The sequence below is a fragment of the Giraffa tippelskirchi genome, chromosome 2 (genome assembly GCF_054371585.1).
Source record: "Giraffa tippelskirchi isolate mGirTip1 chromosome 2, T2T-mGirTip1v1.2.pri, whole genome shotgun sequence".
Classification (NCBI taxonomy): Eukaryota; Metazoa; Chordata; class Mammalia; order Artiodactyla; family Giraffidae; genus Giraffa; species Giraffa tippelskirchi.
In genome coordinates this window covers 26,626,781-26,649,189 of record NC_137276.1, presented here as the reverse complement: position 1 = coordinate 26,649,189, position 22,409 = coordinate 26,626,781, and the positions used below count along the sequence as shown (strand labels likewise).

General features: G+C 54.7%; 1 protein-coding gene across 28 annotated transcripts in view; it reads right to left on the bottom strand.

Annotated features, from left to right (window-relative positions):
• Positions 1-1,323: 1,323 nt before the first annotated feature.
• SH3PXD2A (SH3 and PX domains 2A) overlaps positions 1,324-22,409 on the bottom strand; it is a 243,862-nt gene continuing 222,776 nt past the window's right edge. For 22 of the 28 annotated variants that reach the window (XM_081543719.1, XM_081543730.1, XM_081543779.1 and 19 more), the window contains 6 exons: positions 20,489-20,572; positions 15,391-15,508; positions 11,247-11,584; positions 10,226-10,275; positions 7,303-7,422; positions 1,324-5,070 (listed from right to left, as the gene is read on the bottom strand). In XM_081543719.1, the coding sequence (XP_081399845.1) occupies positions 3,094-5,070; positions 7,303-7,422; positions 10,226-10,275; positions 11,247-11,584; positions 15,391-15,508; positions 20,489-20,572 (2,687 nt within the window). In that variant the 3' untranslated portion in view covers positions 1,324-3,093. The remainder of the gene's footprint in view (positions 5,071-7,302; positions 7,423-10,225; positions 10,276-11,246; positions 11,585-15,390; positions 15,509-20,488; positions 20,573-22,409) is intronic. The other 6 variants (XM_081543957.1, XM_081543741.1, XM_081543752.1 and 3 more) reach the window with 1 other exon arrangement.

Here is a 22,409-nt window from a genome sequence, read left to right as displayed (position 1 = left end):
GGAAAGAAAAAAGCACCAAAGGATGCATCTTCAGGCATTATATAAACCTCAATAATGACCTCAGAAGGGCTCATTATGATTAAAGTTGCAGTATACAGCAATACAACGTCATTTCACATTTTCAATCGCAACTAATGGAAAACTAGGTTTGGACACTGCTGAGATTTTTTTTTTTTTCCTTTTTTAGTCCGATCTGGTTTTCCTCCAGATAGGTCAGAGCCCCAGGCCCCTTCCCTCCTCTACCTGCTGCCAGCAGTACCCTCCAACATCACAAAGCAGCTCAGTAGCTCTAGGGAAAAGCCCTCTTGCCCTGGGCAGGGCTAGGAGTCCAGGGGCACAAGCCCTGGCATCCCCTGGCCATGACTGAGAGGGACTGGCATGCACCCTTCTTGCTTCAAGTATTAATATTCTCTTTGGGTTTGCAGGGTTTGTGCTGTGCTGTGAGTCGGGGTGATGGCGAGGGGCAAGGGGTGAAGGTGGGGCATGGCAATCCCTGTTCACTGCCCAAATCTACATGCTGTCACTAGGTGGCAGCATTCTCCACTTTTCCTGGATGCCTGAGCAACCCCCAGCCATCCTTAGGGCTGGATGTCACAATGTAAACATGATGACCACACTATAAACTCTAACGGGGGTGGGAAGGTCTGCCGTTAACTATGTGATTTGGGGAAAGCTAATTCCTGTCTTTGGGCTGCAGTTAACAGGAAGGTATGGCATGAAGTGATCCTGAAGGTCACTTATAATGACTCTCATCACTTAAGAGCACTGGAGATTAAGGAGACGGGGTCCTTGGCAGGGCTAGGAGAGACCCACAGGGCAGTACAGTGGAAAAGGAAGGGCAGGGAAAGGCAGGCTCTAGGGAGCACTGTGGTCCAGTCCAACTGAGATGCTCTGTGCTTGGCAGATGGGTCCTGCACTCCTTCCTGGCCTGGCTGGCATGTTATTGATTGAACTGGCTCAGTGCAGACATTGAGGAGTGAAGCCACTTGAGCCCTCCCCCTGGAAGATAGCTACGTGGAAGGTCCTTTAACCCGACAGTCACTCTACTTTTAAATTTTATTTTAAATAATCATAAATTACTTTTTTTCTTTTAATAAATATGTGCTGCTTAAAAATGAGGAAAGTATATACTGCATCTTTAAGTAATGCACTTTGCTCTCTGGGTTTCTTTCCATTCCACCTTATTAAAGTGCATTAATTAAAAAATAATGAACCACTTCTTTATCATTATTGTTCAAATAAGTCCAAATAATATTAATATAAAGACACTACAATACTACCATTAGTACTGCAATCTAGCAGATAACTCGACATCCTGCTCTATTTAATACTGTCCAGCAGAAGAAAATAACTAATTTTAATTTTAAACAAACAAAAGGAAGCAAAATCTCACCACGGCCCTTTCAACAAAGAACGGGAGCAGTTTGCTCAGAGCTGCCAGGCATCAGTGTACGATGAGGGAGGGGGAGAGGGGGTGGCTGGGGGATGAGGGCACGAGGCACAGGTCCCGTGCTGTTTTCTCCAGCAACATACACTGCCTGGGTGGGGAGCAGGGGCGGAGGGAGGGCCTTTCCTCCTTGGTCCAGGATCTGGCAGCTAAATCAGTGGCTGTGAAGCCTGATTTGTCCACAATCAAAGGCACGTGTGGAAACCTACTCCCAGCAAAGAGTGAGTCCTCAGGGAAGCCAGTGTGGCCTCGGAAACGTCGACTGAAAGATACCACCCAGAGTTCAGAGGGACTTCACGTTCTCCCTTCTCGCTTCACAGGGGCGCTGCCCCTGGGGAAGCCCGGGTTGGCTCCGGGCCCAGGGATTTTCGTCTTCTCGGGCATTGCTTGCAGGCCACAGGATGGCTGGTGGTGTCTTCCCAGTGGGGTGCCCTCAGCCCAGGGTGGGGTGACCACTGCTTCTTCACTGCCTACACGTGAGGCTTTGGGCCCTGCCTGGGCCTGTCCCTCTCCTGAACGCCACCCTCCTCCCTGGGGAGGGTCCTGCCCTGCTGAGGTGGCGCAAGAACCGAGAGAGCAGCATCTTTGTTTCGCCACGTCCAGGGCTGGGGCTTCTCCCACCTGAAATCCCTCCGGCCAGCGCTGGTGCCGTCCACACAGTGGAAACCAAATGAAGCGACTTCGGCTTGTGGAGAGGAAGAATGCAAAACACAAACCAACCAACCTCCCCACAAGAGTATGACAGAAACGCCACCTTCTCCCCATCCCGTCCCGTGAGGCTGACTGCCCTTGGGCCCCCAAACAACCCCTAAAATAAGACCAAAACCCAAGGCCTGACATAGAAGCCCCAAAGCAATACACCTCTCCCAAAACATGCAAAGGAATTGCCTACCCAGAAATACCCAAAAGAAAGTCTGTGCAGACTGATGAGAATGACGGCTCCACCCGCCCTCTCTGTAAGCTCTGGAGCTGGTGGTCCTCCACGGTGTGCCCTGGGCAGGTGGGCACTCTTCCCAAGGCCAGCGGCAGTGACAGCTAAGAAAGGGGATCCTTGCTGGCACCTGGGCAACGGCCTTTTCTTCCGCAGACACGGACGGAGGCCCAGCCCAGGGACAGCCTGAGCTCACAAGAGATGTCTCCAAGCCCCAGGGCCAGTGGTGTTTCCTACCACACCTACCCGTGGCGGGTGGTGGTCCCTAGGAAACCAGGATAATTCACAAATACAGGTTAGGATGATACAAGGGCTATTCCGGAGGCCAAGCTAACGGCCACTGAAACCAGGCTAGGCAGGGGCAGGGCACGTGAGGCCCCCACGACCACATCTTTTTCAGATTGGCAGCCAAGGCACAGACTGGGGTTTCCCACACCACCTGTCCCAAATGGCGCCGAGTCCATCAGCAAAGTCCCCAAGGTGCACACTTGAGGTTCAGCTTTCTCACCTCTGATCCCAGGCCCAGGGCACCCCTGCCCATTCCGTTTCCCTGCTCATTGTGGGCCCCCACCAGACCCCACCTTCCAGCTGGGGTCTTTGAGGTCACACATTCTGCAGGTTTCATGTTGTCCTCCCCACCCCCTCCCATTTCCCCTTTCCCTTTTGTCTTATTCCTGCTCACCCACAGTAAGGCTGGAAGGACCCACGCCCCCCATTAGTTCTTTTTCTCCAGGTAGTTAGAGGGCACCCAGCCTTTGAAGGGCTTCACCCCGTCCAGGATCTGACAGTACCACCAGCCGTTGGGGTTCCTCTCCAGGACCTCCATGGACACGCCCTCCTGGAAGCCCGCCGTCTCCTCGTCCCCCTCATAGTCCGCGATCGAGACGTACACATCTTTGAGGTTGTTGTGGATGAACTGGGACTTCTCAATGGGCTTGGGGCGCACGGGGGACACGGGGATGCCATTGCGCTGAGTGGGCAGCAGGGGGGGTTCCGAGCCCTGGCTGGCAGCGCGTTCAACCAGGCGGCCCTTGGCCTCTGCGGCTGCTGAGCGGGCAGCACTGAAGGAGGAGTTCCGGCGGACACCTCGGAGGCTGTCGGTGGCCGTGAGCGACTCATTCCTCCTCAGGGCGCAGGACAGGTTGCTGTCCTTGGGTGGCGGGGACACGAACACTGACTGGGGCCTCACCGCCACCTGCCGCACGCCGTTCCTCATCTTCACCGCCCCGGCGCCCGAGGTCTTGACGAAGCCCCCGGGCGGCTTGGAGGGGATGGGCGGCGTGGCCCTCTTGCTCTGGTTGACGGTGTTCAGCGCTTGGACGCGCTTCTCGATCTTTTCCAGGCTGTCCGACTTGCCCTCGTTCTGCTTGCTCTTGGTGGCCACTGTGTCCGTCTCTTTAACAGGCGGGTCGGATGGCTCGTTCTCGCCGAGCACCAGATAGTGGGAGGGGGCCCAGCCCTCCAGCTCCCCAAACCTCACATACCACCAGCCGCTTTCTAGCTTTTCAAGCACCTGTACCTCCACGCCCGCGGGGAAGCTGATCTCTGAGTCCTGGACCTTCTGGTAGGCACTGCACGTTGTGTAGGAGGTGGCCTGCCCTTCCCGCCCCTTCTTGGTGGGACAGGGGGGCGTGGCAGCAGGGAGGGTGATGAGGTCGGCAGAGCCTCTCCTGGACCCCTCGCTGACACCCTCGAAGGCCGTCTGGGGGGGCAGCTCTGAATCCTCGCTCTTGGAGCCCTTGAGGCCGCCCCGGAGCTGGCCCGTGGGCCTCAGCTGGCGCCGTAAAGTGCTGATGTCCATCTTCTCTTGACTCTGGGACTCTGCGCGGTTCAGGAACGGCTTGGGCCGAACCGACGGCTTGGCGCGGGCACAGGAGGTCAGCCCAACCTTCGGGTTGGCATCCTTCTTTGCCCCGACCTTGGGAGTGCCACGGATGCCCGCGTCCGAGGCAGAACGGGGCTTCAGGTCCCTGCTGTTCTTGGACAAGGATGAGGAGGAAGAGGAGGAGGAGGAGGAGGAGCAGGTGGTGTTGATGGTGATGGATGAGGAGAAGGAGGCCGAGGAGTGGTTCTTCCCCAGCTCCGCCTGGGCGTTCTTCTCCGCCTTGAGCTTCAGAAGTGAGGACGATTTGGGGGAGTCCGATTTGGGGGAATTTTTCCTGGCAAGGGAGAGCGGGGAGCCCCCTGGGGAGTCGCTGTCTCTGGAGGAGCGTCTGGCTGACAGGCCGTCCTCTACACACGGCCGGAAGCCCTCGTTCTCATAGATGGTCTCCTCCTCCAGGGCCACGTCCTCTGTGGATCCACCCACCTTGAAGCGGGCACGCTGCAGGGAGGAGGCAGGCGAGGGCCTGTGGGGCTGGGTGGGCCGCCTGTCCCCCGAGCCACCGTCCTCCGTGGGCTCTTCGCTCAGCTCCGGCTCTGAGTCGAAGCCAAAGGCAGGGATGTCGTACTCGGGCTCTTCGTACTTGAGCCTCAGAGGGGAGTCCTGGCTCTCGCCAGGGCCGACTGGACCCTCGTCGGCCTCCTTCGGCTTGCTGGGCGGCGCCGGTGGGGGCACCTTGGGCCGCGTCAGAGTGCTCGTGCGGCGGCTCAGGTTGGGCTTCTTGCGCTTATCGATGTAGGACGCGGGGGCCCAGCCCTCCTTCTCACCAATCTGCACGTACCACCAGCCACCCGAGTTCTTGTCGATGACCTGGGGGAAGGGGCAGACAGGCCAGTGAGCTGGGGGACTCGCTGGGGACCGACTGTGTGCTGGGCTGGAACCTGACACTAGGCTCTAGAAAACAGTATCTCCACTTCCTGGATGAGCTGATACCACGGACTAAGTGGGGCAGGACCCAATGCAGGAAGTGATGGACTGGCATTCAAACCCAGGTCTCTATCACCTCCAGGGTGGGGGGACTCCCTCTCTCCAAGGTCCCCTTCCCTGTTCTTCCAAGTCTTCGTCAACACTCTGGTGGAGCTGGCCTCCTGCACAGACCCTCACTTCTCTTCCTGCTGAGCTACTACGCTTAGAAGATGCCCTGTTCTCAGTCCCTACAAAACCCCACTCACCAGGGACCCATCTGAACGGAAGATTGCCACTCTACCACTCCCATCCGTTGATCACCCGTGCATTGCTGGCCCTCCCTCGGGGTCCCTGGAAAGGGTCTCTCAGGGCAAAAGAGAACAGGGGGGTGCAGGTGAGCGGAACTCAGAGGTAAAGCCTGAGACCAGATCTCCCTGGTTTCCCCACTGCCCATGGTCATTTCACTCCACTGAAATCCCACCACTGGGGAGATCTCTTTGAGTTGGTTTCCCACGGGAAGGCTGTGGCTCTCAGTCACTCCCACGTGAGTATAAACTCACTCAAGAAGCTTGTTTCTAAACTGCTACTTGAGACTGGAGGAAGGCCAAGAGTGTGTTTGCCGGCTGTACCGAGGGCTTTCTGTGTGTGCAGGCTCCACATTCCAGGACACAGGGGCCAGCAGCACTCATTTTCTATAAGGGCATTGAGCATCCCAGGATCTGGGTCGTGGAACCAACCCCTCCATGGATCCCGAGGGACAACTGTAATTTTGAACTGTGGAACGCTCCTGGCGGAAGGGTCCCAGGGAGGAGGAGGGAGCCTTGAGAGCACTGGATCTAGGGGAAGAGGGGCAAGGGAGGAAGGAGAGAGTCCTCCTGAGGGCAGCTCTCGGCAAACCCTTCCCTGCCTTGGGTCCTACATTTCATCCCTCACTCTGCCCACTCCACACTCAAAATGCCTGCTCGTGTAGATCCTAAGCATGCCAGTTCTCTTACACTATAAACTTTGCAGGCTCTTCTGGAAGCATAGGCACCATTGAGAGGATGATTTGTCTTGGAAATTTAGTTCTAAGTTCCAGGCATGTGATTTAAAACATCCACTTTGGGGATATCACCTCCTCAATAGGTAGAGACTGCCCAATTACTCTTCTGATGGTTTTACAGGAAGTACTGGATTTAACTCCATTACTACACAGAGCCACCCAAGAGAAATGACTGAGTCATGGATCTTCTCTGGCCCCTGGAATGCCATGTGTAGTGCTGGCCACAGAGCGGGGTCTCATAAATGCTAGGAGACGGGCTGGGAGGGAGCAGGAAAGGGCCTGTGACCCATTTGTAGAGAGAACTCATCAAAACCTGGGGGAATAAATGCTAGAACGTGGACTGGGAGGGAGCAGGACAGGGCCTATGACCCATCTGCAGAGAGAACTCATCAAAGCCTGGGGGAATAAATGCTAGAAGGTGGACTGGGAGGGAGCAGGACAGGGCCTATGACCCATCTGCAGAGAGAACTCATCAAAGCCTGGGGGAGAAGTGCCTAAATCAAAGCTCAGAGGTGCCTGTGGTGTGGACATGGTCAGAACTGAGGTCCTCAGTACCTTACTCCGGCTGCCTGCTCCACACTCTCCCAGCAACAGCACTTCCTAATGTAGGTCTTGTGGAACCCTGGCCCCCAGGTACTCCTGGGCGAGGAAGCTAGGTGATCTGGTCTATTCCAGTGCCCTCTTAGAGACACACACAGTGACACCCCCATATCTAGGTTCTGAGAAGTTCTGCAATTAACATAACAAAGCTGGCTGGGTTTTGTTTAACTCACTCTCCTCCAAAATCATTCGACTCCAGAAGCCCTTTGTTTCAAGGCACCTCCGTCACAGGCTCTTGTGATGAGCTTTGGGAAATGCTGGTGTGAGGGGAGCTGGGTGGAGACATGAGCCGTGGGTTCTAGTCCTGGCTGTGACACAGACTTTAGGTGAATTCTCAGCCTTGTGGGTCCTGTTTCTGCACCTTTCCTGCCCACCCCTCAGGAATGTTGCCCCCTGCCACCCCCCCTGCCCTCACCACCAGACATAAATGGGAAACATGGGAGGTGTCTGACCAGCATGAGTTATAACACTTAGCCTCATGGCCCAAGGCTCACCTCTGCTTTCTGTCCACCTCGAAAGCTGATCCCATCAGAAATGCACGACTGGAATTCAGCAATTGTGTAGTACTCCACCTCAACAGAAGGGGGCTCTGGCGGCTTCGGCAGCTGGAATCCCTGAGGCAGAGAAGGGCTCAGTGAGCAAGACCCACCTGATCAGAATGGTAACAGAGGTGAGTGTGGCACTTACAGCAGCTGGACAGCAGCTGACTGGAGGATTATCAATCACCTGAGTCTCCAGGGTGTCTCCCTAAGAGAACATTCTCCTGCCCAGGCTCTCTAAGAATACCCAGGATTCACTCGCAACTTGTCGGAGCTATGAAAATGACCCTCTAGAGGGATGGGATGGGGAGGGAGGTGGGAGGGGGGTTCAGGAAGGGGAACACATGTAAACCCATGGCTGATTCATGTCAATGTATGGCAAAAACTACTACAATATTGTAAAGTAATTAGCCCCCAACTAAAAAAAATTAAAAAAAAAAGAAAATGACCCTCTAGTAAATCTCCACTAATATCTTCGGAATCCAGTTTTCAGGTCCCAAAGTGAATGTTAAAAAACAGAGAAATCATTGTAACAAAGCCCTACACACTGCCCCCCGGGAGATGAAAGTCACATCCTTGAGTCTCAGGTGAAGGTCCACTGGAGTGACAACTTGCTACAGAGGTGTGCGGTGGGTGTAAGGGACTGTGGGGTTGGTGAGAGAGCCCTTGGTTGGTCATCATGATGATGTCAAATGGTCAGGCAAGCATGGAATCAAGCTCAGAATCATTTGCTCTGGGGTGGGGTGATCATGCTAAGCAGCCTAAATGCTTCCTAGATGCTGGCATGTTGATACCTAACCCTGACATGCAGAGAAATTTAGAATGTGGCCACAGCCCATGACCTGTGAGCCTCAATCATTCGTTTTACAAATGTTTGTTTTGTGTCTACTGGGTGTCAGACTCTGGTCCAAGGCACCAGGCAACCAAGAATGAACTAGGAGGACAATCCTCTTGACCTTGTGGAGAGGACATTTCAGCTTTGGCTGGTCTCTACTCTGATGAACGAGGACCTGGCGTCTCCTTATCATTTCCAGTATGTCCTGGGATCATACAAAGAGGTTAAAATAAAAAATAAAAAAGGTACATGTATTTGGGAGGCTAGTGTGGGGGAAGAAGCTTTTGAGGACGACCTCAAATGACCCTGCCTTGCAGACGGATACATGTGGGCTCCAAACCCAGGTCAGCAGTTCATCAGCTGTGTGACTCTGAGAAAGGCCCTTGACCTTTCTGAGCCTCAGTTTCCTCATCTGTAAACTGGAACTAGTAACACCGTCAGAAGAGAATGAAAATAACTTCTGGTCTAGCCAGGGGCACAGGAAATGCTCTATAAATACAAGCCAAAGCTGAACACCATTCTGAAACACCATCCTATTCCTCTTAACCTGTCTCGTCCTTCAAGGCTCAGCACGTTCTGTTCCTACCAGTCACAGTGGAACTGTCTCAGGTCAGAGTGAGTGAAGGGTGAGGGAGGATGGTTTTGAGGGATTGGATATGATCCGGTCAACTTTCCCTACCCTGGTGCCTGGCCCTGCCATTGTAAGCGTGTGCATATGTGGCCCTGGTCCCAGACCAGCCTGACCCCCAGCCCGGTGGGAGTCAGCCAAACCTCGCTGGAAAGAGCAGCTCTGCCTCCATGGGCCCTGCTTTTGGTAGGTGTGGAAGGAATTACCCCATTCTTGCCAAAATCAAGTCTGCCGGAAAATAATCAGTGGGGCTGAGAGAGAGGGGAGAAGGGGAGAATGCGTTGTCCAGTTGTGTCATGCGGGGGGTGGGGGGAAACAAGACAGAAGGTCCAATGGGGCTGGCGGCCAGGGCCAGCATGGTCCCATCTCCAGGGCCCACATCTTCAAGGTCCTGTTTACAGAAGGGCCACCATTCCAGCGACTGCTGCTATCCCCTTTCCCGGGGCTGAGGTCACTGATCACAGTAAATCTTGCTGCTAAGCCCTGACTGTGAAGCCTTGTGACTGTGGAAGCCTTGTCCCCACACAGCACATAGAGCTGACAGAGGACGTGGAAAGCCGATGACCAGCCTTCTACACACACCATCTCATCCCACCTTCATTAACAGCCCTAGTAGATGACTGGTATGGTCCCCCTCTCTTATTAATAAGGAAACTGAGGCCCATGGAGGGTGAGCAACCTGCCCAGGGGCTCACTGCTCCTAAGTGTCAGAAGTGGAGCATGAATCCATGCCTGGCAGACCCAAAGCCCCACTCTTTCCACTGCATCCCACTGCCCCGGATGACATTTTTTGGTTCTAGGGCTCTATGCCTGCCACCTCTCACCCCAAGCCCCAGCACCCTGAGAGCACTTTGGCCTCCCTGACAGTCTGGGTGCCAGGAAACCCCACCCACAGGCTCCATGGACCCCCGCAGTGCCGAGCCTCTTTGAGCTTCAGCCTATACCAGTCCCTGCCATTTGCTACCATCCCCCTGAGGGTACTCACGGATCTATCTCTGCTCTCCCAGGCTCTGGCCTCCATTGTATCCGTCGGGCACTCCCAAGCAAGGAAGGCAAAGCTGAAAGGCTTCCAGGCTCGCATGGAGAGCAGCCCCATTTCCAGCCTCTGGCAATGCCCTGGCTGGACACTCTCGCCAGCCAGTCTAAATGTTTATGTCTGCCAGTGCCGTGGCCAGGGTGGATTTATTTAGCTTTGGAGTGCAGTGTCTTTTCGATTAAAAACTGTCCAGCTAGTCCCCAGGAAGGCTGGGATCCCCTGGCTTTCCTCCCTTCCCCCAACTCCATGGAGTTGGAAGCCCTAGCACGGCCCTGGGAAAGCTCTGGACCAACAGGCTCTGCATGGAGACAGTCAACTACTGGAGGCTACGAAAGTCCACCCAGAAAGGGAACAAGAAAGACAAACTGAGCACACATACCAGGCTGGACTCTCTGCGAGGGGGAGGCCTTGTTCTCAGGTTCGGGGAGCCTAGAAGAGGAAACAGGGCTTCAAAAATCCCAGCCAGACAACAGTGCCTTCCCTGCCTTCTCTGGGCATGACCTCCTGATCCTGGAAGTCCCTGCTTTTGTCCCACATTTATGGGGATTTATGGGGAACCTGTTCTCTCGGTCACTACAGACAGCACAGTTGGGCTTCTGCGCGAAGTCAGATCTTTAAGCTTCCTTAGCTGTGTTTCAAGGGAATCCGTGAACCCTCTAAAATGACGCGCACATTTCAAAATGTACGGATACAGGGGCATTTTTTTCAGGGGAAACGGTAGATAGCATGATCAGATTTTCAAAGTTAGGAGAAGAGATCATGTCTATCTACCAAATCCTTGGAAGCTAGCACAGTGCCAGGCAAGAGGAAATGCCCCCAAAACACTTCCCAAGTGACTGCTCAGAAGGTTTCAGGCATAGAACTAATTTAAACAAGTTCAGAACTAAACTGAAAAACAGCTTTCCTCCAGATTTTAAGAATGGCTGGACACAAACAGAAGCTGGCCTCATAATATAGAACAGTTTAACCCTCAACCACAGGCATCCAAGCCCCAGAGATGCCAGAGATTTGGAGGGGCCAGAAGCTGGGTTTCTCCTATATGAAAGGAGGAGATTCCGGAAGAACACTGCTTGAAAGAACTTGTGGAGGGAGGTACTCCCTCCAAGTGTCTCAGATTTCCGGTAGCTGGAGGAAGGCAACAGGGAAGAAGGGGTAAGGCTCAGCACGATGCTCTATCAGCTCTCATTCACAGAGCAGGCTTGTGTTGAGGGCCCCATTTCACAGCTGGAAGGAACTGACTTGTCCACATGTGATTAGCGCAAGACAAGCTGGCACAGCAAGCCTGGGGTCAGGGCAGAATAATCTAGGGGTCATGCACCCCCCTTGGGCTTGCCCTATACATCATGCCCCTTCTCTAAAGAGCGGTGCAGTGAGGACCCTGGGGTCTGCGAGGCTCTTACTGATCTGGGCCCTCTGAGGGGCAATCCTGGCCACGGCTGGGGAGCCCTGGGCCAGCTTGGAGACAGTCCTCTCAGGGATGCCCAGTGCGCTGCCGTTGGAGGCATTGCAGAGGATGGGCAGGCTGATTTCCTTCTTGGTGATGGGGGGCTCCGGGCCCTCGCCTTCAGCCGGGGGGGTCTCCTTGTCCCCAGACGCCTTCTTGTTCAGCAGGTTGCTGATCTCCATGATGTTCCCGATGATCTCCACCGGGCCTGCCAGGTTCTTCTTCCGTGCTGGCAGCTCGTCCTTGGCTTTCTTTAGGTAGGACGCTGGCGCCCAGCCCTCTTTGCCCAGGTATCTGCAGGGAGGAGAGGGACCTGGCATCATGGGGGCGCCCTGGCCAGGCCCCAGGCTCCATCTGGCCTTGCCTGGCTGAGCTTTCTCTACCGCACCTGCAAGACACTTGGCAAAGCCACTACTCTGGAGAGAACTGAACAAGGTCCAGTGGAAAGACACCTGGAACACCACTTCCTCCTCTCTGTCTCCTAGTTCTTTGCCTGATCCCTCTTGGTGTGGGCCCTCATGGTCTCCAAAGTCAGGCAAATGTGGGACCTTGACATGAGAAGATTCTTCAGATTTTGGGTTGCCTAAAAGGTAGATTTTACAATGACCTGCTGCCTCACGACAGCAGAGGGCAATTCTAGAGATAAGAAATGAGAAGATGGGGACTTCCCTGGTGGTCCAGTGGGTAAGACTCCACACTCCCAATGCAGGAGGCCCTGGTTCAATTCCTGGTCAGGGAACTATATCCCAATGCCATAACTAAGAGTTTGCATGCTGCAACTGAGACCTGGTGCAGTCAAATAAATACATAAATAAAAATAAATATTAAAAAAAAGAAATGAGAAAGTGAAGCTTCAACACTTTGGCCATCTGATGCAAAGAGCTAACTCACTGGAAAAGATCCTGATGCTGGGAAAGATTGAAGGAAGTCCATGGGTTTGCAAATAGTCGGACACAACTTTGTGACTGAACACACACACACAGAGTTAAATGCCCAGTTGGAAAGGAAAGTATGATCAGAGAGGTGAAGTGGCAGCACAGGCGAGAGTCAGGAAACTGAGTTCTGGTCTATGGTACTTTGGAACATGATCCTCTCCTGGAGCTCAATTTTTTTTCTCTTCTGCAGGAGGCTGGGATAGAGTAGCTGCAAACATTTTTTCAGGACAGACATAGTGAGACCAACTGGAAAGATGTGTATAAAGAGTGCCCAAACGGGGAAAGCATCCGCTGCAGGAGGAGCAGACAGATCAAGTTCACAGAGCAAGTCCACAAACAGACTAACGCTAAAGGGAACAACTCAAAGAACTCAGGCAAGGATTTGTTATTCAATGAGTGATCTGGGGACGACTGATGATCCATCAGGAAAATCCAGTGAGACTCTGGCCTTATAACCGTATAGCAATATTAAAAATGCAAGTTGTGAATATCTCCTTAATCTTGGGGGTTGAGAAAATCTTTCTAAGTGGAACTCCAAAAGCAGAAACTATAAATGAAAAGCCTAAATAAAGCACATGACTGGATAAAATTAAAGCCTTTGGTATGGCAAAGCAAAAACAAAATGAAACAAAACAAAACGAAAACAAAACCCCAAACCCATAAACAAGAGCAAAAGGCAAATGACAGGGCCGACTTAATTTTAGGGGATTTGCTGACTTCTGAAAATAAGCTTTCCCCTTTTTCCCTCATGGTGTCGAGCTTCTACCGAAACCCACTGGGAGCTTACCTCCTGGTCCAGCAATTGCTGGCCAGTGCCCTAGAGTCTGGGGTGCAACGTCCCTGCCTGCTCCCTGGGACATCCGGCTCTCTGGAATGGCTCCTCAATGCCAGATGTTTGACAATAGCACCCCTCTACCCCCACCCACTGCCTGCCTCCCTGATCGGGCCTGGTTCTTGGGGGCTTATTAGGTAGGAAAAAAGGGAATGTGAAAGTTCAACGTTCTAACATGTTTGAGCTTTGCTGGAAAGCTCAGGTAGGAGGTGGCTTCTTATATTCACTCACATGAATGTACAAGCTTGTCTGTCTGGCCCCATTTTGGGGCTTGGAAGGCACATATCAGTGAATAAATGGATGGAAGTCAGAAAGCTGGCAGACAGAAGCACAGAGTTTCAGGGGTGGATGGAAGCGACTAGCAAAGTTGCCTAATTTTACGTATACCAACAACCAAGGCTCAGAAAAGCAAAGTGAGTAGCAGAGGGTAACACCATGAGCAGTTGGCAGCATCTTGCCCAGAACCCGGCGCCCTTCATCTAGGAAGATGATGAACTTGCTGGCCACCATGAGCACCCTGTGTGGAGATGAGGGGCCAGGTCTCCTGGGAGTGATGGTCAGGACTGCTCACTGTTCTAAGGGCTCCTGTTCCAAACCCCAATGTGCTCATTTGGTGTTACATGGATAAAATTAGATTCCAGGCGGGAGATGCAAAGGAATCAGGAGCGGCTGTGTGTGCTTGGGTCCAACTCTGCTCACATCTGCTTTCCAGCTCTGGAGCACGGAATGACTCCAGAGGGAAGTGAACTGGAAAAGGAGGATGGGGAGAGAGCGGGGGGTTGGGGGGGTGGAGAGAGAGAGTGTGTGTGTGTGTGTGTGTGTGGTGGGGGGCGTGGAGAAGAAAGACAGGAAGTAAGGATCAACACAGAGCCTGGGATGCTGGGAAATGGCATATTTAAGGGGATGTTAGCAACCTTCTTAAGGTGGAAATTTTCAGCAGGGTTTTCTCAGTTGAAGTTCCCACTGGCTGAATGGCCATGCCATAGGGACAACAGTTGGCTAGATGAACCAACTCAGTGATTTCACTGGTCATTTTAGAAAACTAAGAAAAAACCCCAGCAGCCTTGTAGATAACCTCTGGGTGGATGATTTAGGTTAGCAGCCGGCTAGAATGTTCCCTGGCCTTCCCATGCATGCTCGTGGCAGCTGGATTGTGGGCTTGGCACTGGTTTTCATTGTCCAGGCACACAGTCCTGAACTACCTAATGGGACAGAAAGGGGCACCTCAGCCCCTGGACTGGTATGCACAGAGCAGAGGGGCAGAGGTGGCTATATCCTGGCAGGTCACACTAAGGTTCAATCCCAGGTGGCCGGTGATCTTCACCCTACCCGCCAGCACAGACCCATCTTAACACCACATGGTGTGCCATGTTACAAGCAACTGTCCTGTGAGTACTCCCACCACCTGGGCCACCTGCACCTCAGCGGGAGAAGGCTCTGAACAGCACCCTGCCCACAGTGGGTCTGGGGGTCCCAGGTGTGGTGAGGCGGTCCTCATAGCCCACAACAGGGACTATCGGTCATCAAGGTTACAGGCAGAGAAGAGAAACTGAGTAAGTCGTCACAGCTGAGTTGCTTCTAAAGGACCCAAAAACATTTCCTGGGAGTAAGCCCTTGGCTGGCCTGGGCAGAGGGGCCTGGAGGGCAGGACCTGGTAGGGAGACATGAGTGAAGCCTACAGGGTTGAGCCTTCTTCCCCGAGCATCAGGAAGTTCCCCACTCCCCTTCTTACACCCCCAGATGGGTTTCTCAGCTGGGAAGCAGGATGAGGCCCAAGGAGAGGGAAGGGCAGAGCAAGAGGCCTCTGAAGCAGGTCTTAGCTCAGGCCTCATTTCCACCCCAGCTCTCTCAACTATGGAGCCAGCCCTGCAGAGTGGAGCAGCTGGGGCCAGAGCTTGTGTCTGCGGACCCTGGTGCTGAGCCGTGGGCAGCAGGAGCCGCCCGCTGGGACCTCAGCAAGGCCTACAGATGCCGGCATTCCAGATGGCCCAGGCTGCAGAGCATGCCGGGCAGCCAAGGCCGGACATAGAAAACCAAGTTCAGATGTGCTGGAGCCTCTTGGCAGATGCACAGGGAGGTATTGCACCACAGCCTGCAAGCCGAGCTGGGGCCCCTGCACCCTGCTGGCCATGGCTCAGTTCTGCTTTATGTGTCCCGTTTATGTGTCCTGGGAGGGAATCTGCAAGATGAGCCTCTCTGTCAGAACGGTTCAGCTGTGTGGAGTTGAAGCAGACAGGCCGGGCCATGGGCGCCCAGCTTCGGTCAGGGTTTGCCTGCCAGCTGCTGCCCAGGACCAGCTTAGGGGCACCTCACTCCTCTGCTGGGGCTCCTACCTGATGTACCACCAGCCCTCCAAATTCTTCCGGATCACCTCCACGGTGACTCCCTTCTCAAAGCCAATCTCGTCCTTGCTTTGGCTGGCGTAAGGCTGCACAGTGACATACTTCTCCTCTGTGGGTGGTGGGTGAAGCAACAAAGCATGATTATTTGAGGATAGGGTACAGGTCCTTTTCCCCATCTCCCTTTTTGCCCTGGCCTGGCCTCACTTAGTTGATGCCTGGAGTGTGCTGGGTCAGCCTCTGGCTTTTCCAGGAAAGGGAGAAGGGACCCGACCTCACAGCTGCACACTCAGGAGGCCGTGCAAGGCCCAGGCAGCACAGAGCTGGCTCTCCCAGCCTCCCAGTCCCATAATTGCAGCCAGGCTGCAGGGGCCTGCAGTCCTCAGGGCCCCCCAAAATCCCTGCACTCAGGGCAGGGCCACGAGGAACCGGGCCCTCATGGGGCCTGAGTTAGGGAGTCTGAGAACAAACCTGGGTGTCCCCTCAATGTCCAGAGGCCCCTCAGCAAGCCCTCTCCTTCCTGAACATGCCATCCATGCCCCAGGCCTGCTCTCCCAGCCCTTCTCCAACCTTAAACCCCTCCTCTGTCCAGCCTTCCCACAGCTCCAGCGGCACCTCAGTTCCCCTGATGACTCAGCTGTTCACCCGATCCCATCATTTCCCCAAGGGGACTTCATGGGTGTGCTTACGCGTCTTGTTAAGGGTCCCGTGGCCACACAAGCAGTGGCCACGCTGAGAGGAGCACGGTCAGGCAGGAGCCCTGAGCCGGCTGAGATGACCTCACCGCTTGGCAGAACCCCACTGGGAGCTGCCTGCTCCGGGCTCCCAGGAGCACTGCACCCCCTACTTGGGGCTCCCCAGGAACTGGGAGAGGGGCACCTTGTGGAAGCTGAGGCGGAACATCGGGGGTAGGTGTGGGGAGGCTGGGCAATTCACATCTTTCTGGATTCCCTTGAGCCTCTCTCCTGGCAGGGACCATGTGCCTCCAGAGAAGTCCTTGTTCAGGCTTCCAGGGAGGTGCTGAGGACAGGGAGACCCACTGCTGGCGGGGCACGGACACCCTGCCTCCAGGGGGAGAGCCTCCTTAGAGGAAGGGCTGGAGTGGGAACACACAGCCCCACCCTCGCCCTCACCAGAGAGAGAGCAGCAGAGATAGACAAGGACACTGACCCGCAGAATACCCTTTGGGAGGCATATCCTGAACCTGTGCTGTCCTCTCAGACCTGGATTCTCCCTGGGGGCTGAGAGTGCCTGGCACACAGGAGGCGCTCCAAAGGGACTGTGGAGTACACCGAGGAGGAGACAGGTGGGCCAAGCTGGGGCAGGATGCTGGCACAGAGTGGCTGGCTCTGAGACGGCTGCCCCTCACCCCCTCAGCTGGACCGTGACGGGCGGCCTGCTCAAGCCTCTGGCAGCAGTGGAGGAGGGGGCAGCTGCCACCCTAACCCCTGGCTCAGGGGGGTCATCTGTTCCTTCTTCCCTAGATTATTGGGGTCCTGTCTGCAGCCCTGTGCTGGTGGAGACAGCAGCTCCCTTTGGGGTGGAGGCAGTTATGCTGCCTGGCTGCAAGGACAGAGCTGGCAGGCCACTGGCCAAATCTGAAAGGCTGACAAGGGGCCAAAGGTAGGTGATGCCCCCCCACCCCCACCCCAGGAGCCTCCATAGTTCTGCGTGCTCTTCTCAACCGCAAGCGTTTCTCAGCATCGACTTGCTCCTGGAAGCTTTCAGATTCCAATCCAGCCATGCTGGAGAGAGCTGCCAAGACCGCCTGAGAACCTGGTCCGGCCAGATTCTGACTTGAGCCTTTGAGAAGTTCCATGTTGTACAGTCCAGGCCCCTGCACTCCCACCCATTCCTGGTCTTGCTCCATTTTCCAGTGGGACACCGTAAATCCTGGCTCAGGCGGTGGGATCCAGGGTCCTGAGGTTGGGGGTGAGCCAAGGCCTGGCCTCCACATTTTGCCTTTGCTTAGTTGGGCTATTTTTAAAAGTTGTGGTTCACGCAGGAAGCCATCATTACAGTTTCCCTGGGCAAAGCTGCTTTTGCAGAGAAAAATTACAGCTCTTCTCTTGAGCAGATGAGAGGAGCCCTGTCCTGCCGCACGGCAGAGGACAGGCTGACACTGTGTCGTGGGGGGCCAGGCCCCAGCACCAGCCCCCCCAAGCCTGTGTGCTGAGGACAGAGCTCTGAAGGCCAGGTCAGAGTCCTGCTTTCCCCTGCCACTCCTGGGGTGGGCACAAGAGGGATGTCGGTGTTCCCCAGGGAAGCTGAGCTGCTCCTGCACAAAACCCTCTTCGTGGTGGCCCTGGGGCTGATGTGAACAGAGAGTTTATGCTCTCTGGGGACACATGGGAATTTATGCTCCTGGAAGAGACCTGGCTGGCTTGGGGGCTTGTCCTGCCCTGTCACTAGAGGTTCCAGGAGGTGAAAATTCGGAGCCCTGATCCCAGGCAGGCAACTCTTCCAAGTGGTCTGTCCCGGAGCTCTGCTTTCTGTCACATCTGGCTTGGATGATGAAAGTGTGGGTTACACCTCTGAGTGGACACGCGGCCCATGGTCTCAGTTCTTTACTCCCAGGTTTCCCTGAGGCAGAGCAGAGCCAGTCCCTCCACTAAACAGGGGCCACAAACCCCACCTTAGGAGGCCAGACAGGAGGACGCCCAGACTGACAGAAATGACCTGGGAGGGGGGAAATTGGGGGTGCGACTGAGTCACTTGCATTGGTTGGGATCTCTGGAAAAGAAGTCCCTTAGGAATCAAGTTGATGGAAGGGGCTCGGAAGTTCTGGGGGGCACCTCTGGACTTCTTGGAAGTGCTGAGGCTGTGGTCACTCTGATATGCCGTCAAAGGTTGGTTGCCACCTCGCCCCAGGGAGGGCTGGCCAGGCCGCCCAAGGGGTGGGTGGGTGGGTGGCTGGGGGGAGGTGGACAGGCCTGTTCTGGTTTTGGAGGCAGGGGCTGGAGAGCCTTGCAGTTTCCAAACCACAGACGCCTCCTCCTTCCAAACACTTTCCCCTCCGTCAGCAGTCTCCCTGGCTCTCCTCCCGGCCCCCACAACTTACTCAACCCCACTGCAAGAGGCCTTTTGATTCCAAAGGCCTGGTTGGCTGCGGGACTCAGGGAGTGGAGGCCCCGGGGAAGCACTGCTTTTCTCTTGTCTAGTTATGTACAGCCCACTGCCTGCTCCCCGCGTCAGCAGCTCGGCTGTTTGCAGTGAAGCTTCTCCCAGCCAACTTTCTGCGTTTTCCTTGGCTGCCTGACTTAACTTAGCCCTAATTTAACTTAGGGCAAAGACAGGGAAATGATGTTGTTTGGGTCTCTCATTTAGGAGAGAGAAGTCGTGGGCCTGTGTTTGCTTGCATATTTGCATATGTACGGGTGGCCATAGAATGAATGCATTCAGTTGGGTATTTGTGTCCACTTACATCATCGTATGTTTATAACTGTGACTACGTCACCGACATACTTGTGATAATAAGTTATGATATGTGAGTGCATATGCACTATATGTGTACTTGTGAGGTACTACAGAGGGGTGCCCATGATGTGGTAGTGTGGATAATGCATTTGTGACTGTATAAATAATGCAATTGTGGAAGGGTCTACATGAGGCTGCCTAAGTGTGCATCTGTGAGCGGCTGTGTGCAGGGAACTGCAGGTATGCAGGTGTGTAGGGGCTGGACGAGCAGTGTGCTGAGCCCTCAGGGTGGTGTGCTGGTGGTCGTGCTTCACCGACCGAAGTGTCCATGAGTCTATGTGGTTGTGGAGACAGAGGTGTGCTTGGGGTTCATTGTGTGTTGGTGTTTGGAGTGGACACAGAAGGGGATGGGGGCAGGTAAAACCTTCCTCCTTGCACTTTTTCCAGGCCAGTATCCCAGTCTCCTTTGCTGCCGAGGCTCAGGGCTGTGTCCCAGCCTGGCCCCTCACCTTCCTCCCTCTAGGGTGCCTTTGTTTCACATCCAGCCTGTTCTTTCTGCTTCGAATACTTGGCCCCCTGCCCTGTGCCAGCACCCAGGGTCCAACCCATGCTCCACCCTCAGGACAAGCTGGGCTCCTGGTGGTCAGTGCTCTGACCTGATGCTGAGCCAGCCCCAGTAGAGTCCAGGCTTGTTGCTGCTTGGGGCTTGGGGCAGACACCAAAACCGAGTCTTACAGTCGTTCAGAAACAAGCTTTGGGGGTGGAGTGCGAGACCTGGGGCATCCCTGCTATTCTGGAAAAGCCAGTGCTCATGACACACCCTTCTAGCTATGCTGTCATTGTCTGGAACACGCCCTCCGCTCTCGAGGCAGGAGACATGGGCCACCCACTGGCCTCGGGGCTCTGGAGATGTTTAGAGGTTTGTTCAGAGGCCCGCCCCTAATTTCCCTACCTCCCAAGCTCCTGGTTGCGGAAAGGCCCTGGATTGGCAAACGTCTGGGTTCTCAGTCAGCCTGTGTGGCAGGCCAGGGGCCTCCCTGGAATCATCTTGATAAGGCTCAAGTCCCAGTGGCCAGGGCTGGGGTGCAAGAGCCCCCGGCTGGACCTGCCCTACCCTTAGAGCTGGTGGGGGCTGTGTGCTTGCACCCACTGGGTCTAGACTTTGCCCCCTTCCAGTTTCCCTGGAACTGGAGGAGCGAGGAGGTGGGAGCAGCTCCGCCTCCTTCCTAGTCTGTCCCTAAATCACTGCCAGGGCAGCTTTGGCTGAGGAAACCCCTCCTTAGAGGAAGGAGGCGGGGAACAGCCAGGGGTGAGGGCACGGACCAGGCAGAGACTCAGACATACTCAGTTTTCTTAATCTGTGATTTCAGGGCCAACATGGCCCTTCTCAGAGTCCAGCTCCCCCATGATGCTATATAAGTCCCGTGACCCTGCCCCCAGGATGCTGGCCAAAGCCAGAGCCATCCCAGTGTCACCCCGATTCCCAAGCAGCCCCTGCACCCTCCCAGGCCCCTCCCCATCAGCTAGAGTAGGTGAGAGGACAGTCCGGCTGGTGAATCTAGGTGAGGAGGCCACAGGGCAAAGAGGAGCAGAGCCCAGAAAAGGAGGAGGAGCGTTAGTGAGAGAGAGAGAGAGGCAGCAGCTGGGGGTGAGCAGAAGCTAGCTCCACGGTCACCTCGGCTGTGCTGCCTGTTGACCATCCCGCCCAGCGTCCACCGGCGATCCAGGCGCCGCAGATGGGCCTTGCGTCTCTTGGACACTGGTGTGGGAGATGGCGATGGAGCACGCAGCCGACGGGAACCGGCGGAGAGAATGGAGATGAGGATGAGATGGGATGGGTGGGAAGGGGTGGAGGGAGGGGAGGTTTGCATCCCTAGGTCTTCACATGCCTGGACCAAGCCCCAGTGGCACAGACAGGGCTAGATGGGCGCAGAACTGACCGGTGACATTGCTGGCAGGTGGCAAATAACCACCATAAACTGTGTGGGTTATGCCCCTGAGCCTGGGAGGGGCTAAGACTTTAGAATCCCAGCACCTGAGAGGGGAAGAGGCTCCATGGCTCCAGCCCAGTGCAAGGATGACCCTTAGAGGCAGCCCTGGAGGAAAACATGCCTCCCACGATCCCTAGGCATTGATGGCTCCCAGGAGCGTATGCCCCCGCCTCCATCAGAGCTCACATCAATCTCCCATCCCCATCCACTCACTCAGCAAGTCCTGCTTGTGAACCTGCCTCCATGAGCCAGGCACCGCGTGCAGAAGGATAAGTGTGGCCAGGTGGAGACTTGGGGGTCCCTTCCCTGGGGGACTTACAATTCTTACCATCCTGGGTTGGATTTGTCTTTGCTTTTTCAGTAATCCCCAGTGGATCAAATCTGATGAGGGCTAAGTCTCCACATCTCGCATCCCCAGGGCTCGGCAGGGGGCTGACCCCTCTGAAACGTTGCTGAATGAAGCACGACACAGGAGGATGCCACAGGCCTGGGTATGATCCCGCCCCACACGCTGCCCACTGAATTTCAGACAGTGGGGGACCTGCCTCCCAGCTGCTTATTGCTCCACACCGCTCCCATCCACACAAGTCCTCTGGCTGCTGTGGACCAGCTCCACATGCCCCCTTGCCTTCCTAGGGGACACCAGGTAGGTCAACTCCCCCCTCCCAACCCCAGGCACTGCAGGACAAGGGAGCCAGGCTGCCCGGGTCTGGGGGAGGAAGGCAGGCAGCTAAGAATCAAATTGTCCAGACACACCCCAGCCACACCCCATCCAGGCCACCTGGGAAGTACTCGTTTTTCCAGAGGCAGGAGAGTAGCCTGTTTGACTTGCTTCCTGGAAGTGGAAGGTAATGCCAAAGAATGCTCAAACTACCACACAATTGCAATCATCTCACACGCTAGTAAAGTAATGCTTAAAATTCTCCAAGCCAGGCTTCAGCAATACGTGAACCGTGAACTTCCAGATGTTCAAGCTGGTTTTAGAAAAGGCAGAGGAACCAGAGATCCAATTGCTAACATCCGATGGATCATCGAAAAAGCAAGAGAGTTCCAGAAAAACATCTATTTCTGCTTTATTGACTATGCCAAAGCCTTTGACTGTGTCGATCACAATAAACTGTGGAAAATCCTGAAAGAGATGGAATACCAGACCACCTGACCTGCCTCCTGAGAAACCTGTATGCAGGTCAGGAAGCAACAGTTAGTACTGGACATGGAACAACAGACTGGTTCCAAATAGGAAAAGGAGTACGTCAAGGCTGTATATTGTCACCTTGCTTATTTAACTTATATGCAGAGTACATCATGAGAAATGCTGGGCTAGATGAAGCACAAGCTGGAATCAAGATTGCTGGGAGAAATATCAATAACCTCAGATATGCAGATGATACCACCCTTATGGCAGAAAGTGAAAAAGAACTAAAGAGCCTCTTGAGGAAAGTGAAAGAGGAGAGTGAAAAAGTTGGCTTAAAGCTCAACATTCAGAAAACTAAGATCATGGCATCCAGTCCCATCACTTCATGGCAGATAGATGGGGAAACAGTGGATGACTTTATTTTTCTGGGCTCCAAAATCACTGCAGATGGTGACTGCAGCCATGAAATT